The sequence below is a fragment of the Kogia breviceps genome, chromosome 15 (genome assembly GCF_026419965.1).
Source record: "Kogia breviceps isolate mKogBre1 chromosome 15, mKogBre1 haplotype 1, whole genome shotgun sequence".
In the NCBI taxonomy this organism is placed as follows: domain Eukaryota; kingdom Metazoa; phylum Chordata; class Mammalia; order Artiodactyla; family Physeteridae; genus Kogia; species Kogia breviceps.
Genome location: NC_081324.1, coordinates 9,894,908 through 9,913,223, shown reverse-complemented (window position 1 = coordinate 9,913,223; position 18,316 = coordinate 9,894,908). Strand labels below are relative to the sequence as shown.

At 32.3% G+C, this 18,316-nt stretch overlaps 1 protein-coding gene across 5 annotated transcripts in view; it reads right to left on the bottom strand.

Moving 5' to 3' along the window:
* The window catches only part of CDH19 (cadherin 19), a 93,839-nt gene that overhangs the window by 13,433 nt on the left and 62,090 nt on the right, over window positions 1-18,316 (bottom strand). For 3 of the 5 annotated variants that reach the window (XM_067014902.1, XM_059040331.2, XM_067014903.1), the window contains one exon: window positions 17,967-18,088. In XM_067014902.1, the coding sequence (XP_066871003.1) occupies window positions 17,967-18,088 (122 nt within the window). Of the gene's footprint in view, window positions 1-14,309; window positions 14,419-15,295; window positions 15,371-17,966; window positions 18,089-18,316 lie in introns of those variants that run through there. The other 2 variants (XM_067014904.1, XM_067014905.1) reach the window with 2 other exon arrangements.

Genomic DNA, 18,316 nt, shown 5'->3' with positions numbered 1-18,316 from the left:
AAAGTGAAATAATGCAACTATGAACAAATCACAATTAGTTCCTTGCTTTCAAGACATGAAAGTGTCAGTCAAGTAGTTAATTATTGTCAAAAAAGAGATGTGCTGTCAAGATCAAATAATGAGATTATGATTAATTCTGGAAATTAAAGTAAATTGACTATAGAAGTTATTGTTTTGAATTTTCTACAATGAAACTGCTTTTAACAATGTGTCAAACAAAAATATCCTTAGTTACAAATGACAGACCCATAATTTGTAATGTTACACTTCAAAGGGTATCTCCCCACATGCATGAAAAACCTTGTGAAACGAATGCAATTTGTACATTATTTCTCTACATTGATTTATCTTTACCCTCATAACATGTTCCTAATTAAATCATAATCATGTGGTGTTAATTAAATAATCTAATAAAAGAAAACATTTTTATTCAATCCATGCCTACAATAATAAATGTACATCGTATGAGGATAATGATTTTATTTTGGGTTATTATAAGTTTTTGTATAGCCAGGGTGAAGGGCAAGGGCTTGGAAGTCTGATACTCTGAATTCTGTCTTTACCACTTAATTTTCTAAGCTTAAAAACTGGAGATACTTCTTTTTAAAAACTTTTTAATTTTTTTGGTCACATCGCACAGCTTGCATGTGGGATCTTAGATCCCTAACAGGGATCGAAGCTGTGCCCCCTGCACTGGAAGCACGGATTCTTAACCACTGGACCGCCAGACGATTCACTTTGCTGTACCCCTGAAACTAACACAACATTGTAAATCAACTATGCTCCAATAACATTTTTTTTTAAAAAAATGGAGATACTAATACTTAACTTTTAGGATTCATTTTTAGGATTCAATGTCTTCGCTTGTCAAATTGCTTGTCGTATAAGCAGCACACATTTTTATGTGTTTTCTTCGGGAAAACATTGTCTTGTTGGGACTTGTATAGGATGGTGTTCTGAATACTATAATAGTAATCTCTACATTTGCTCAATTAAGATGGATAGCAAATTGTAAAAAAAAGTCACGTGTATCTTGTTGGCATATGCAGCCTTGATTTTTAGACAAGGAATAATTTATCTTACCACCTGATTTTCTGTTTTAGGCACATGCCTCTGACTAAATGTTGAAAATGTTTTCCTTTCCTGTATGAAGGATCAAGAACACAAGAGAGATTTTGACTTTGTATATATTTTAAAATATTTTTAAAACCAAACTACCCTATACATATGTATAGGTAAGTGGAATATGTACTGGTTTCTCTGGCCCTTTTCAATGACTCCACTTATAAATTGCTTTGTAAACTGGGTTTCCATATGTTTTAGTGGGTTCCACCACTTCACAAAAATAGGAACCCACTGACATAACACAATCAGTCACATAGTGGGTATCATTAATTCTACTGAACCAAACTTGAACACGTATATTTTTCTTGAAAATGCAAATCTCTTAAAAAGGGTTAACGTTAATAAACCTTCAAGTCTTGAGTGAGGATATTGATTTTTCATTTTAATATAACAACGGAAAGTTTTTCATTTTAATTTTCAAATAAAATTCTAAGAAAAATCCCTGTTTGTTGAGTTGGTTAAATTTCTAAACTATATACTTATATCTACATACCTGGAGCCTATCTCTGGCCTTATACATTTATGAGAGAAGCAAAGAAATCAAAATGCAAAGCTCATACAAAGAACAGCTGGGTTATGACAAATTCTGAAACTGTAGCTTTCTCATTTCGCTTTGCTCTCTGGGCAGAATTTTGTCCAATTTCTCTCTGACACAATACATGTGATTTCCTGTCTATACTACTTTGAAGTCTACAATGGGAATATATTTTGTAAGCATAGAGAACCTAACAATAACCACCTTTCACTGAGAACTTACCTATTGGCTGGGGTTTGTTCTATATATTACCATAGCTGATCTTTGCAACAATCTTGTGGAATAAACCTTATCATTGTCCCAACTTTATATTTTCTTACATTAAGCTTCAAGTCAGTTATATATCTTAGGTAGGCAAATTTGCTGGGTCAGAATTTGAATGTAAGCTGATGCAACAGCTGGTGTGAAATATGAGTAGTATATATGCCCCACAGAGCCTTTTTTTCAACTTTATTTAGATATAATTGACAAATAAAATTGTAAGATATTTAAAGATAATCAAGGAAGACATATAATCATTTTCCTTCTATTAATTACCTTTCATTATGGCATTTTTTTTTAATGAGGCACCCATGGACCAGCTTACTAAAATGTCATTCCCAGATTAAATAGCCTGATTTTAAATCGGTCCAATACTCATTTCTCCACAAACTATAGGTATGGCCTTTGTTAAACATGCAATTTTTTGAAAGCTAGTCAATAAGCAAGTGTTATATACTGTGATTTGGAGCAAACAACTCAACTGAGTCTGTTACCTTACCTCTAATGGCAGATATCAGTGAAACCTACTTCCAGGGTTAGTTGAGGAACACATTTTTGAATTACTATGAACTATAAATTGAATTATAAGCTATAAATCAATACACAGGTACTGAGTATCAATTGATATAAATTATTAATTCCTTGAAATGTGCTTAATAAATAATTTCTCTCAATGCAAGCTATATTAACCAAAAAGTAGGAGTTGCAGTAAATGAATATGTGGAAGGATTTTTAAAAATCTTATTGAAATTGCTTGCTTATCTAGTTATTCTAGGTATTTGTTCTTTATATCAAGCTATAAATGCAAATTCTTTCTCCTGTCAAGAAATTGTTGTCAACAAATATGAACAAGACTGTCACTTCTTATAGTACTTCCATATCAGATTCCAAATCAGATCTGTTTGACAAAATAAATCTACAGAATTCAAAAAGGTTGTTGAACACCTCTTCAAAAGGTCAAAGTGCTAATTAATAAAATAATAGAGCCACAAGAAAATTGAGTCTGTAGTCTGTTTTCTTTCTTTGTTTAGAATGTTTTTAGGGAAAAAATGTTGAGATGCTCATGATATTCTAATATTTTGGTCCTAGACAGAGGCAGAGCTACTCTGTTTTAAAAAAATAAGTTTTCACAAAATTTTATTAGATGTATTTAAAAGCCGTAGATATTGCAATGTTTTGCCCTTAACTTGTAGAAATCTACCCATATTCTGTTAAAAATTATACATTATTAGATTTTTATCTCAATATATTTATTTTTTATTTTCCTTTGACAAATTAATTTTTAATCATTCTTTATAATTGCACATAAAATCATCATATATAAATTTAAAATTAAATTATGAAAATATCTAATTAATATCCCAAATGTATCCATTTAACAAATATTTCATTGACACTTGGAACATGCCACGTCATCTCAGGTCTGGGTGTCCCATGGTGGCTGGGGTCAAGAGTGTCTCTCTCACCACTGTTTACATTCTAGTGGAACAGAGGTAGAAGCAGGACTGCAAACTTAGAATGTTGAGTAAGGACCTAATACCTAAAGTACAGAATAAAAGCATCTAATAAAACACCTAAAGTACATAATACTTAAACTTTTGGGGTCAGAGGACCTGGCATCTAAACTGAAATTAGATTTTACTTCAGAGTTGATCGGTGACCACACAGACATTTATTTAAGGAGGGCATTTTACAGAGTTTGGACTTCACACCAATGGCCACTCACAAGTTTTAAACTGGGAAAGACAAAATTATTTTTATTTAGAATCCCAAATTATTGGGGGAATTTTGCATTTTAAAAGGCTCATTCTATGCACATCCTTAGTATGGGTATGAAAATAGAAAACCTAGTTAGCAAGCTTGGGAGCAACCGGTTGGTAAACAAAACTCCTGGATGTGCTATACAAAAAGACAGCAACAATCAGTGATAGGATGTAAGTTATTTTAAATGAGAAAGTACATATGAATTACTGAAGTGTTTGCATAAACTGAAGATGGTCCAACATGCTTCCAGGTGGAGATACAGTTTCCCAGGTCCCCAATTTTCTCTAAGGGTATGTCGATGTCACCAAAGTAAGGTCTTTTTATCATTTCTAAGAAGGCACACAATATATTCTTCTGACCATTGCCGCAAAACTTAAAACTGACTGTCATAGAAGCGGTTTACGTGCCTACAGGCTTACCTGACGATAACCAATGAACAACCGTGGTATATCTCTGCATGTCGGCTGTGAGATCGGATAATTCAACATTTGATTTTACAGGAATGTCCCTCAGCAGAACTAAGGTTCACTGTGCAAGTGTTGTTAGGCCCTTGTGAGCTTAGTAAGAATGGGGATAGAGTACGATTGACAGATTACATAAAAATTTAGGAGATGGAATCAACTGAACTTAATGATTGATTGGATATAAAGAATAAAAGCCTAGAAAGAATTAACGATAATATCCATTTGTCTTTCTTGCATGACTTGGTGAATTGTAGTAATTTTGCTGGGGACACTGTAAAAAAAAGGCGGGCTTGGGAACAAATCTGGTGTGACCATAGGACACCTGAGTAAGTATTTTCTCTAATTATTTGAACATATAGCTCAAAATACAAGAGAAAGAACTGGCATAAAGATCTAGAAGTCACTTGAATATGAACTGTATTTAAGACATATTTGTGGAGGAGAGCAGGAAGAGTGAGTCTGAAAAAACTGAAAAGTATAGGACACAAGAGAGTGGAATCACAGAAATTTAGTCAAAAGAATACTTCTACATGGAGACAATGTAAATGTCTTTACATTAGACAGTTTATTGGTATGAAAGAATCTAAAAATCACCGCTATTACACTTTACTTCTGGAAAAGAGATTTGGTATAAGTCAAGATAATGGGAATCATTAATTTAAAAAAATAACTATTTACACCAAACAGAAAAGACAAATTGCCCTAATGTCAGCTCATTTATTATATTCATATTTTACAAATCAATGAAAAATTTTCTCCTTCCTCTCCTCCCCATCCTGGCCATTTACACATTAAGGACAGAAAGAAAACTTCTGTTTACCCACATAGGTCATTAAGGAAATGTCTGATTTCCTCCAGAATACAGTGCAGCTATTCTGGTATTTTGATTTTCTATAATGAATGTTATTATCTACCCAAAGAAGATAGATATAGGAGACCTTTTAACTCGTCATTTTGTCAAGCCGTTTGAGCCTGTGGGAAATGGGATGGGAGTGATTTTCATAGTATGAGAAAACATAAAATATTTCCCTTTTGATTTTTAATTCATTACATGTGAAAATCACAATATTCTGTATATATTGTGTCAAATAAACATTAAAATTAATTCCATCAGTTTCTCTTTGACATACTAAAAACTTTGTGATAAGAGCACTTAACATGAGATTGACCCTCTTAACACATTTTTAAGTATCGTTAACTATAGAGACAATGTCGCATGGAGATTTCTAGAGCTTATTCACCCAGCTTAATGGAAACGTTATGCCTGTTGGATAACAACCTCTCCTCTTTTTAAAATATTTTTAAATGTGGCTTTAAGAAAATTTAAAATTCTGTCATATTTCTTTGTCAGTATTTTACTAGATAATCTTATCTTCTCAAGTAAATTTTCTTCTTTTCAGTAACTCTGTTTTGTATGTATTTTATATATTATTGTGTGGACCTAAGCTTCAGAACACTATGCATTGCTAGTGTGGGAAGCAAGAATTCCTTTCTCATTACTGTTTTAAATTATGTTACCATGTGTGTTTCAGTATTAAGTGAGACTTTGACTATTGAGTTGAGTACATCATTTCATTCTTACTATTTATATTATGTGTGCATTTTGACTCATTTTATTTGTAATCCAAAATTTAAGTTTTTGTCAAAGGACTTCTTAGCATCAAATGAAAAGTTTACACATATTTTTACATTACGTGTATATTATATCACTATATCTAAGGAAAATATTAATAAGTTTTAAAATATTGTTTTGTTATTCTCCTAAAAATACTGAATATGTTTTCTCTTATGGATTGGGCTTTTGGTGACATATTTAAGAACTCTTTGCCTAGCCACAGAAGAGAATTTTTTCTCCTCTGCCTCTAAAAGTTTTGTTGCTTTAGGTTGCCATTTAAATATATGATACATTTTGAAATAATCTTTGTATAAGGTGTGAGGTTAAGGTGGAGTTTTCCATTTCCTCCCTATGAATACCCATTTGCAACAGCAAAATTTGTTGAAAAGACTTGAGAATTTAAATGTATTTGTGTATCTTCTCCCCAATACTGCTCATATCATCCAGATTTTCAAATTATTAGAACACAAAAATATCATATTATAAAATAGGGATTTAATTTTTACTCCTGTTTATCTAATTATTCTTTCTTTTTCTTGATTTGCATTCTCAAAGGTATCATTTCATTGTCTTTCAAACAATAGTTTTGAAATAAAATAATTTGGTAAACAAATATTAACTTAAAGAAAGACAAATGCAATTTATTGAATTATTGCTCCAGAGATTTAAAAAAAGCTTAATGTTTCAAACCAATCAAAATAAATCAAGAATCTGACCAAAAAACTCCAATAAAAAAACCCCAACATCAATAATATGTTTATATTGGTTTTTGTAACTTTCAATTTTTATTTTATAAGTAATGGTTTCCTTTAAGCATTGAATGAGAGACATTAACCTGCTTCCACCCTCATCTGCGTACACAGTGACAGTGTTGTTTCTATGCACTATCCAGTGTACACAGATGACTCATAGCTCATCAGAATCTCTTTAGAAGGGTATGGGCCCCATGTTAATAACTTGTAATGTATGACACTACTCTTAAATGTTTGCTGCTGTTAGTATTTACAAAATTACTTTGAATAAAGTTCATTTCTACCAATTTTCTCATTTAATAGTATTTTTACTTTACTAAACCCTTTTGTAGAGCAAAAGTTGTATCATTCTTTTTCATATGAGGAGACTGGTATTCAGCATGGTTAGATTATCACTGAGTTCAGTAATTGTGGATGAGTTTGGTCAAGTTCTCTTGCTATTACACCAGACAATTTTTCTGTTATTGCTGCTTAACTGTCGTTTTTGATGTTTCATTCCCACAGGAGGGGAAACATATTTGAATTACATAACTGATTTTTAGACAATAAAAAATACCAATCAGTCCATACCATGCCCCAAATTAACACTAGAAAACAAACGTTCATTGCAATCCTCTCTAAAGGACCACTTTGTCTCTCAAAAACATGAAAGAAAACAAGATGGAACAAATAAAAAACAAAGGACAAAAGGTAGAGAATAAAGGGAAGAAAAATTATTTTGAAAAATTAAATGAATAAACGTACATCCAACTTACATCCAACTTACACAAATACACACAGTTATCACTGGAAAGCTGTGTACATGTATTGCTTAAGACTAAATTAAAAGTGTAGTAGACAATGCCACTCAAAAGAAAAAAAAAAAAAAACTAGAGAAGCCTGAGTTAATAAATACTTTTTTTTTTTTGACTCTGTGGTCACTTTGATTCCAAGAATGATAATTACCTGGAAAGAAAATGGCTTGTTGTTTAGTTTTCTGACGTTCTAGCACGGTTAAGCAATCTTCAGTATCTCAAAATAAATTCATCATTAACAAATTACCAACGTTTGTAAAACAATCAAATCCCGATTTGAAATGATAAAGAAAATATTATATATATAATAGAACATGGTTTTAAGATGTAGATATATTTGTTGAAATTTGTTTGGAAAATGTTTAATAATTTTAAAATGCGATACTTTCGCCCTTTCTACTTATTCATAGATCTGCACTGTAAAAAACAAGCCAGGAAAGCTCATGGAAAATCTCATGAATTCTTATACACATAGTCACATTATAAGCTTTAAAAAACAAGTTTCACAATTCAAAGCATTTTGCCCTAATTGTTTTTGAAACCAAGTTTTAAAAATTTGATAATCTTGATGTCAAAATAAAGGTAAGGGAAAATGTTGCTTTTATAGGATGACACTGATTGTTCTGGAATCTAATTGTTTCAAATTGTGCTACTTCAAGACTCATTAGTCTGGTTGTTCTAATAATCTAGGAGCTAATTAGAAAGACTGCTTTTCTTTTATTGGTTTTAAAGTGATTTATTAGGTAATTGGTATTCCAAAACATCTTTTATTTTGTTTGTTTTTCCTAAATTAAGTAAAATTATCTATATGCTTAAATTATATTTTATACTCATTTTTATATACTCACCTGGTATTTCTATAGTCATAAGTAATTTACAAACATGTTTTCTATAAATCGATTTATTAAAAATATTTACTTCCTATGAATATTAGTAGTAGATTCTATTATAAAAGACTATACAGTAGAATGTGGTTTTGATAAACATGAAAAATAGATTAATTTATAGTAATATGTATTATAGAAAATGATTTGGATAAACTTCAATAGGACCACTATATTCTAGGGAAAACATTCACATTGACAAATCATTAACATGTCATCTGTAATGGATACAAAGTACCTGGATATTTAGTTATTGACAAATTTATTCATAGTATTTCCAAAAGACAGCTACTACATCAGTATCAAGGAACCAGCTTTTAATAAGATGATTTCTTATCAATCAGCATGCCCTTTTATATGTTAATAACAGAAGCACTTTTTTTTTCAGTTTTTGCAAATAATTATTTTCCTTCTATCTTTTGCCTTTATTTTTAGTTAAAATTTATTGATATACCAAAAATGTATAGGATTTGTGAATATATTTACTTGTAATGGAAAACATTTACTAAATTTGACACTGTTTTCAATCATCTTATTTTTTAAATAGAATTTGCTTCTTTATCCTTTGTCTTTTAAGTTTCTGAGAGTGTGTGATATGTAAAATTGATTTTTTATCTTTTGTGTATCATCACCTTATAATATTTTTCATATTAACTCTATTACATTTAAGAATAGAGAGTCTTGTAACTAGTCCTAGGATTCAAGTCTCTATTAGACATTTAGATGAAGTATTTTGGTCAAAAAGCCCACATTAATTGCCATAGCTGTATACGTATATATGTACACACATTTATGGCAGAACTATCCCAACTAGTGCTGAAATATAAGTGGGATTATCTTTTACAATTTGAGAAAAAATTATTTACCTCTAACTATTTATAAATGTTCTAATTAAAGAGGACCCCTGAAAATTATCATACCTATCTTTCTCTAAAATATATTAATTGTACATAACTGAAGAAAATAAAAAAAACTTGCAAAGAAATAACAAAATGAGATGGAGTTTTTCTTACAGTGGTCTTCAATATTATTAAAAATACAAGAGAGAGAGAAGAAGAGAGCTAAGATAGTAAGGTAAGAGAGAGAGAAGAAGAGAGCTAAGATAGTAGGGTGAGAGAGAGAAGAAGAGAGCTAAGATAGTAGGGTAAGAGAGAGAAGAGAGCTAAGATAGTAGGGTAAGAGAGAGAGAAGAAGAGAGCTAAGATAGTAGGGTAAGAGAGAGAAGAGAGCTAAGATAGTAGGGTAAGAGAGAGAGAAGAAGAGAGCTAAGATAGTAGGGTAAGAGAAAGAGAGAGCAAGGTTTTCCTTGGTTTACATGGACAGATATGCCAATTTTACTTACTGATATTGCATCTACATTTTCTATAATTCTCCACTAAAAATATCACAGAATCTTAGAAAAATAACTGATTTGAGATCTTGAACAGGAAATATAAAATGAGCCTATGATTCAGTCTGGTTCCAATTGAGAGAGACAGTAATTAAAATGAAGGAAGTTTAATATAAAGAATTATTAAGCTATAATAGGGGAGTAACTATAAAGATGTAATGAGAACTCCAAAGGGTACTCTGGGGCTCAGTGAAATCTCTAAGGACAGACAAATGTGGAAGGGAGACAAGCTTCAGATGTCCCTGGAGGAGGTGTGGTTGCGGCATCTGGCATGCAGGGCAAAGGAATTCACTGGGCTAGAACCAGTTCACATTCTCCAGGCAAACATGGATAATCCTCCAGGGTACAAGTGGGCTGGTGGTTGGAAATGCAGAGGGAATTGGGAGACCACTGCAGGTGCAAGGCCTGGAACACACAGTGACGACACTGGCAGGGCTGTAAGACCTCCTCTGGCCTGGGCTGGAGTACTACGGTCGCCAAGGGAATGTACATTTGGGAATTTGGGAACTGTGCTTGTGGCTAGGCAAAGCAAGACATATATTTCCACACATCCAGTTAGCTGGTCAACTGTGCAGCATGAGAAAGGGAAAAACAAAAATGCTACACACATAGAACCAGGAAGAGGAGCCCTTTTCCTCCTGCAATGTGCGTTCAGTGCCCTTTATTGACAAGACTCAACCCTGCACTCACAATAAAAGATGCTCTAATGGGCCAATCCATTATCATAGTTTCACAGTGCCAGTTCTTTTTAAGCAGGTAGTGAAGGATGAATGTGCAGCTAAGAAGCAATAAATTGGTAAGTGGCAGAACCTAGAACATATTGCTGTACCAAAAACGATGAAAGCAATCAAAGACTAATAGGTCGTGTCTAGAGTACACAGAAATAGATACAAATTCTGAAGATCTATTTTTCTTAACATTGCCCGTTTATAAATCTGTGATGTAGATTGCTACATTCTTTTCTTTTGTTTTTACTTGAGTGTGTGTATGTGTACCCATGCAAGCGCACATAATTTTATTTTTTAAACTAGCATGGCTCTGGGTTTTTTGAACATCAAAGAGGACTTCTCTTTGTGTGTGTGGTGTGGGGAAGGAGAATGTGTGGGAGAGAAAGAGTGAACTTCACTTTGGGATTCTTAGTATAAACAAATTCACACCAAGTCTATTGTCCTTGGCACAAAGTCTCCCCTCAGATTTTACTATTAAGAAGTTTTATGCTTCTTACTCCAATATTTTCTAAATTACATATTCTCTATATTTTATTCTTCATTCTTCTTTTAGCAATTAACTTTGGGGAACCTCAGTCTGAGAGGTGTATCGCAAAAGGTTCCTCTTTCTCATTACATTCCCTTTCTCATCTGTAATCGAAAGGTGAGATTCTTTCTTCTCTGCTTTCACCACCCAAATTTCCTGTTTGCCATCTGGGGAAGTATATGCTGTTTCTTCATCTTCTCTTGGCTTAAGCCAGAATTTACACTATGTGACATGTATAGTTCTCATTTTGTGTTTTGATGGTGTAGCCACTTCCTTATTTTATTATTTATTCTTTATTTTGAATTAAGAAAAATTTCATCTGAAAAATTTTAAACAGAATGCTCTTAACAATATTTCACTTATCAGCACCATTCGGTTTTGTTGTCAGGATTATGATAAACAAGTAACTTTTACTACCCTTTGTAATATTTTTATGAAACTTATTTATATAGATATAAAACTTAAAATAATTATGGTTTCTACATAAAAACCATTCAGTTACACAGGATATGCTTTATTATCTTTTAAAGCAAAACGTTTTTAAGAGCTTAATCCATTAAGTTTTAATGTTCACACATTACTATCAAACTTTTAGGAATGAGTAAGAAATTAACAGCACTTTTGAAAGTTTGTATTGGTACTCTGGGAGGTATGTATTAATATTTGATGCTTTGTTTTAGTTGTACTTGAAGGAAGCCTACCCAGTAAATTTCAGACCAGAAATAGTGTAAGTTAGTCTGATTCCACATGTAACATCTAAGGAAACATGGGGGAAACCGTGACAATCCAGGAGCCATGATAGCCCTAATGCCCATATTATTTTTCTTTTTCCATGTTATTAAAATAAGGTCATTGCCATGTGCTAGGAAGAAAGTACATATGGTAACGTTGCATATATTAGCAGAACTCAAATCGTCCATCCATTGAATTGATTTCAATTCATAACTCATAGTGTATGTAGCAGTGTCAGTGGGAATTTTTGGAGTCCATTTGAATTTGAGTGGAAGAACATTATAGGTAGCCATGCTATTTACCATTCTTTCAGGTACATATAGACCTGGGAGAAACTCCTAGGTTTGATAGTGATATCTATGAGCCCTCTAAGAACTATTTGATGATTTCTGGCCTTCCTCCTTAAAGGAAACTGATTGTAATATAGGACTGATCAATGTGACTTATTCTGAATTTGAGCAGTACACATTCTGGGAAGGAGGTGAGGATCAGTTGTATTGACCTTATTTTAATTTTTGTCCTTAAATTGTAAATGTAATTACTTATGAGTACAGAAAGAGAAAAACCTTTTCCCTATTTCTCTTTGAATTGAGCAAGTAATCTAAGGACAGCTAGTCTTTATGATTAGAAGGGCATAGTTAAAATTAGCATAATTCTTTTTTTTTTTTTTTTTTTTTGCGGTACGCGGGCCTCTCACCGCTGTGGCCCCTCCCGTTGCGGAGCACAGGCTCCGGACGCGCAGGCTCAGTGGTCATGGCTCGCGGGCCCAGCCACTCCGGGGCATGTGCGATCTTCCCGGACCGGGGCACGAACCCGTGTCCCCTGCATTGGCAGGCGGACTCTCAACCAGTGCGCCACCAGGGAAGCCCTAGCATCATTCTTGGAGATAGATACAAATGATAATTCCTGCTTAATCACTTATAAGCTATATGATGTTGAAAATGTTACCTAAACTTTTTGAAGCATAATACACACATCTGTAAAATTATAAAAATATAGAATTTCATAGATTTTCAATGTTGGTTTACATTTAAACTCTTAGCAAGTCACAAGAGAACTCTATGCCACTGCATCCAATGGGCATTTTTCTTCCACAGCAGAGTTTAACTCTCAGTAGAGTTTTGGAGTTCATTGCACCAAAAATTAGTATTTGCGTTACTTTTCGAGCAGTTATACTTATTTCTAAACATTGGTATTTCATTTTTTTAATTCTTAGAAGTGTCCAAATAATAAAGAAATATCAATTTATCTTTAAATAAATAAATTAACCCTATCTTCAATTACTGAATGGTCACACTGTATACTTTTATAAATCTAGGATACATTATAAGAACTTAGTGATATGATTCTTTTTATGCCTATTTCATCATCCTACAAATTTCATCATTACTCATAAAGTTTTCTCAATGTGCTTTTTAAAACTTATATAAAACTTGTATGATGAATGGTCTAGAAGGTTGATGCAACAATAAAATAAATTTTCCCATTGCATCATTCTCTTCTTTTTAAATGTATTGCTCAAAGTATTGCATCATCTTTCAAAAAAGATATAAAAGCAATGATACACTGTCTTTTTAGTCTGATATTGTTTTTCATTAAAAACAGTAGAAAATTCAAATTTTTAATTTTACATCCATAATGACAAAGAAAATAAAATTGCCAGAGGAAGATATTTCACAGTTCTTAGGTGAATTAGAAGATGGATACCGAAAGCAGAAACCAGCACTATAGACTCAAGAAGATGGTGAAATTGGTCATGTAAGCAAAGCTTTAGACTGTGAGTCCTCAGATGAAGATAGAACACATGAATATTCTCAAAATCAAGACTCAATGAGTGAACAATATGATTCTAAGGATAAAGAGAAAATATAGTAATCAACCTTTTAGTCATTCAATAGGAAGGACTTCCTTACAGAATATTTTTTAATGAGAATCTGGGCTGTTCTGTTTTGCTAAAAATAAATGTGACAGTGTTCTTTCATCTATTACAAAATTTTTTCAGCAAAATCTATTTGATTTATCCTGAAAATTGGTGAAGACAGAATGTATCCAAATGTAACTGGAAGGAAAAGGATGCAATAGAATATTTCTTTTGAAGTAGATTGATTATGCTATTTGCTTTTTATAAATCTAAACATTAAATTCTCTGCAATCATGGAACAAAGAAGATAGCCATTCTCCAACAAAAATATGAGCTGTAAAAGACTTTTTAAAACTTCTCAAAGTATTATATATTGACAAATATGTATTTGCCATGTTTGCATTTTATTAACATTTGATCAGGAGGGCCATAACATTCTCCTTAGCTTGACTCAGTTTCAGATAAATTTCTTCCTGACTAGAGACTCCTGATGTACATTTTCTTAGAACAATTACACTAGAAAACTTCTAATCACAAATTCATTCTCTGCCCCTTTGGAATAGATATAAATCTTCTCCCAGCCTTTTCCCATTTTATAATGTTGGATGGTCGTTCTCCAGGACCTGGAAACCATTCCTCTGAAATGTAATCATCAAGAAAGACAGGGCCCCTATCTCCCAGTCTCTATGGGAGATCGGAAGCCTAACTTTTGCAAGAGTCAATCAGCAAACATAGATGGTCTAATCACATTGACCAACCTCTCCGCTGATACGCCCTCCAGGACGTTTTCACTAGCTCACACCAGTGTTTAAAAACTCTCCTGCTTTTGGTTTCAATAGATTTAAGTTCTCTCTCCCCTATTGCAATAGTCGCGACCTTTTGTAATAATCTTGAATAACATCTTCCTTGGCATCCTTAACAAGCGTCCGGTGCAATTTTGGTTTGCCACATTTTAATAAAGTTGTTTTGCACTGTCTCTTTCCATAGCTGTGAATTGTTTAGAAAATACATTTTTTTAAGTAAATGACCAAATGGTGAACTGTGAGAGCTGTTTTTTCCCCTGAAATAGTGGGAATGGAGGCTAGTGACACTTCTTCCTTCAAAAACTATCACCTCTATGCATGTCCACATCAAAAATCTTTTTGTTTCCTTTTTACCTCACTGGTCACACCTACTTAGTATCTTTTGCAGGCTTCTCTTCCTTTACAAAATCCTTAAATATTGCTGTTCCCAAAGGCTCTGTCCTATGTTCTTTAATATTCTCACTTTATATTTTCTTCCTGGGTGACATCATATACTTTCTTACCTACAAATATTCTAGTAAGTCCCAAATTGTTGAATTCGAATGGACCCTTTCTTTTCTGCTTTTACCTGACCTGTAAGCAGTAAATAAAAAAGGTCATAACTCCCTCCTCCTTGGTACACTTTCTTTATTTGGTTTCTAGGGTCCCACACTCTCCTGGTTTGCTCCTTACAATTCCCAAAACTTACTACGGAGTATCTGGGTCTCAGTCGTTAGACTTAGTCTTTTCTCTGTCTACTCTCTCTCCTCAAGTGTGATCTGATCACACTCAAGGTTTTAAATATCACATATAGGCTAATAAATTCAAATGTATATCTACAGAGAATTGTAGAGAAAAATACCCTATCATTGTTTCGAGAAACATAGTCTTCATGCTCTGTTCATTTATTCAACTAATTATTATTATAAAGAATATCAAAATAAACTCACTCATTTATCACAAATATCTTATAATCTAGAAAACATGCAAAACTAGAGACAACTTGTTTGACAAATGTATAAGATCTATTCAAACTAGGTATAGATAGGGAGCAAAATATGACGGTGAAATGCATGGATTCTGATGTCAGCACTTGGGATAAAATATCTCTCTCTTTTTCCTTAGGAAATAACTTCTCTGGGCCTCAGTTTCTTCACCTGGAAAATGAAGCATGTAATATAGTTTCCTCATATATTTCTTGAGAATTAAATGGGTTAATGCTATAGTGTTTTCTAGAATCATGTATGGGACATTGTAAACATTTATTTGTTTAAAATTGGTTAGATTACTTATTGTAAATTTGAGTTCAGTTTTGCAATATAGTTAAAATTTAAACAGAATTAGATAAAGACATTTCAGAAAGGAGAGTTGATATGAACAAAACTACAAAGTAGAAAGTGTTATCTATGTTTTAAAAAACAAGCAGTTCAGAGTATGAACAAGATTTTTTTTTTTTTTTAAATCAAGGTAGATAAAATTGTGACCAAATCAAAGACAGTGTTAAATATAAGGCCAGGGAGTTTTGCACTTTTATGTGCTAGTTTTGGAAAAAACCATTGACTTTTTTTTAACATTAAAGTCAGAAAACTGTGTTGTAGGAAATTTCATCTGCTCTGCCTTCTGCTATTATTTCCTCTGTACCTAATGTCCAAAGACTCTTATGATCATGCTTTCACTGTCAGTGAGCAGTGAGTAGAAAAAACAAACACTCATTTATCAAAAAAGGTGATTATTCCACTATTTTATAAATGTACTGACTTCTGAGTTCTTGCTTAAGAGTCAGGGTCTGTGAAAAGAATGAAAGGTCCACTGAGTCAGTAAAGACATGAAGGGATTCTAATGCAATACTGAAGGGAGCTAGCTCCTACTAGGAATGTATACCTGCATCTTGCCACATGATGCAAAAGTTGCTAAAGATTATTATAAACATTTTAAATTATGATTGTTATTATAATGACAATTGAGGAGTTAGGATAAAAGGTCCAGTGTAGTCATTGGATATAGGTAGCATTATTCTAGAAGCATTTATCACCATGGGCTAGAGCTCTAGTCTGTCTTTTATTGTGTAAATCATGTTGCATTCCCAAATATTCTCCCCGACTCAGCCTGGTCAAGACCACTGAACATGCAATTTTGTTGGGTAAGTGGACTTACCACCCAGGACATTTACAGAAAGAAATGTACAGTGTATGAAGTAAATTAAGCATATTTTTTTTAAGTTTGAGTCTACATTGTCCCATCTATGGGGTACTCTGAATACATTCATGTTTACGTAAAGTATGTAAAACATACCACACTAGTTTTATACTTTAAATTTGACATATATAACTATGAAATATAGTACTACTTATAATAATTGTAAATATATAATTTACCTGATATATGTAAATATGTATAGGTTAGAAAATTATAAGATAAATTGATTATTCCCCAAATTATGTGACTTTTAAGGACACTGATTTACTACATTTAAAGTATCATTTATTATATTTACATGAATTATTTACATGATTTTTTTTAAAGTTGCCTATTTGTTGATGTGTCCAGGTAACCAGGTATATTTGAAATGCTTGAGAAACTTAGATATATAAAAATTTTAAGCATAGATCTATTTGTAACACCAAGTTTAAAGAGATGTCTAAGCCCAGTGTCTATAGAAGCAATGGGTCTCAGTTCACTTGCATTCTGTTTTTGAATCCTTCTATCCTTTATTGTATGTTCACAGGTTTCTAAATCAGTTTGCTTTTGGATCTAGAGTGTGCTGCATTGTGGAGAGTCTGTGAAAGTTTTATGTTAACCTTTCACTTTATCAAAAACCCTGGGTACAAATCCATTTAAAATATATGTTTTAAGTTTAAATTCATTTGTATATTTATAATCATTTTTTATTATTTTAAAAAATATTTAGGAAATACTTATAGGCAAGATTTGAGAATTCTTTCCAGAATAAAATGTATTCTAGCATAAACTTAGCTGAATAAATTTCACAAGACATTTTAAGACCCATGTAAAATCCAAATTGCCTCCAACTAACTTTATTGATAAATTCAAGCCTTCTTAGAATGATTGATTTTATAGTATATATACTTATTTGGTATTTTGAAAACTAGTTCATAAGTTTTTTTAATGTTTTATGACATTTAATAAGATACCTAAAAAATGTAAAGTTGTGTACTGGAACTGAGACACTCAAAGAAGAATCTAATTTAAACTCTACAGTTTACAAATGAAGAAAGGTAAGCTCCACGTGAGAAAATGTGTGGAAAAAAATTGTGAAGTAATGATAATTTATTTCAAAATGAGTATGCTCTCATAAGTCTTTACATACTTAGTAATTCATTTGAAATTGAGTTTCATTTGTGTTGATGTCTGATATATTTTATATATCATTTTATCTTTATCTTCATGAATGGAAAAATAAAAATTAATAAAAATTATTTATTCTATGGAATCACAGAAAATAATTTTTCTTTATTGAACTGACAAAGTACAAAGGATTTACTCTTGAATCCTGATTGTTAGCAGATTTTTCAAACAGTTGAGGAATTTGGAAGTAGAAAATGTGAAGTTTAACATATTTTTTCAAAGAAAGAAATTTAAATGATGCAGAATTTACAGCATTAAAGCATGGAATTAATATAGCTAAATAACGCTTCTTTTTATCATTTCAAAGTGGGAGGAATACATAGCAAAAGTTATTCTATATAATACAAGGCAATGTTTCGACATCGGCAATTTATTATGGATTCTTACCTGACCAGAGACTGCATTTTCACAAACGTAAGTCTCATAGTATTCGGAGAACTCAGGAGCATGATCATTGATATCGAGAACTTGTACGTACACAGGGACTGCAGAAACCTGTTCTATACTGTCTGCAAATTGAATAAACAGAATGAAAATAAAGAATGCTGATGCTGCCTTTAGGGGAAAAATGGTCATGAAAATTGCATTAGAGGCTACGTGGTACATTTTTATTTTACTTGAATAAAAGCTGAAGACAGGATAGCTATATAATTCATCTATTTATCAACAATACAGCCTAGAAAAACTGTTCTCAACACATTCAGCTAAACCAATATTAATCCAGTGCCTTGTATCTG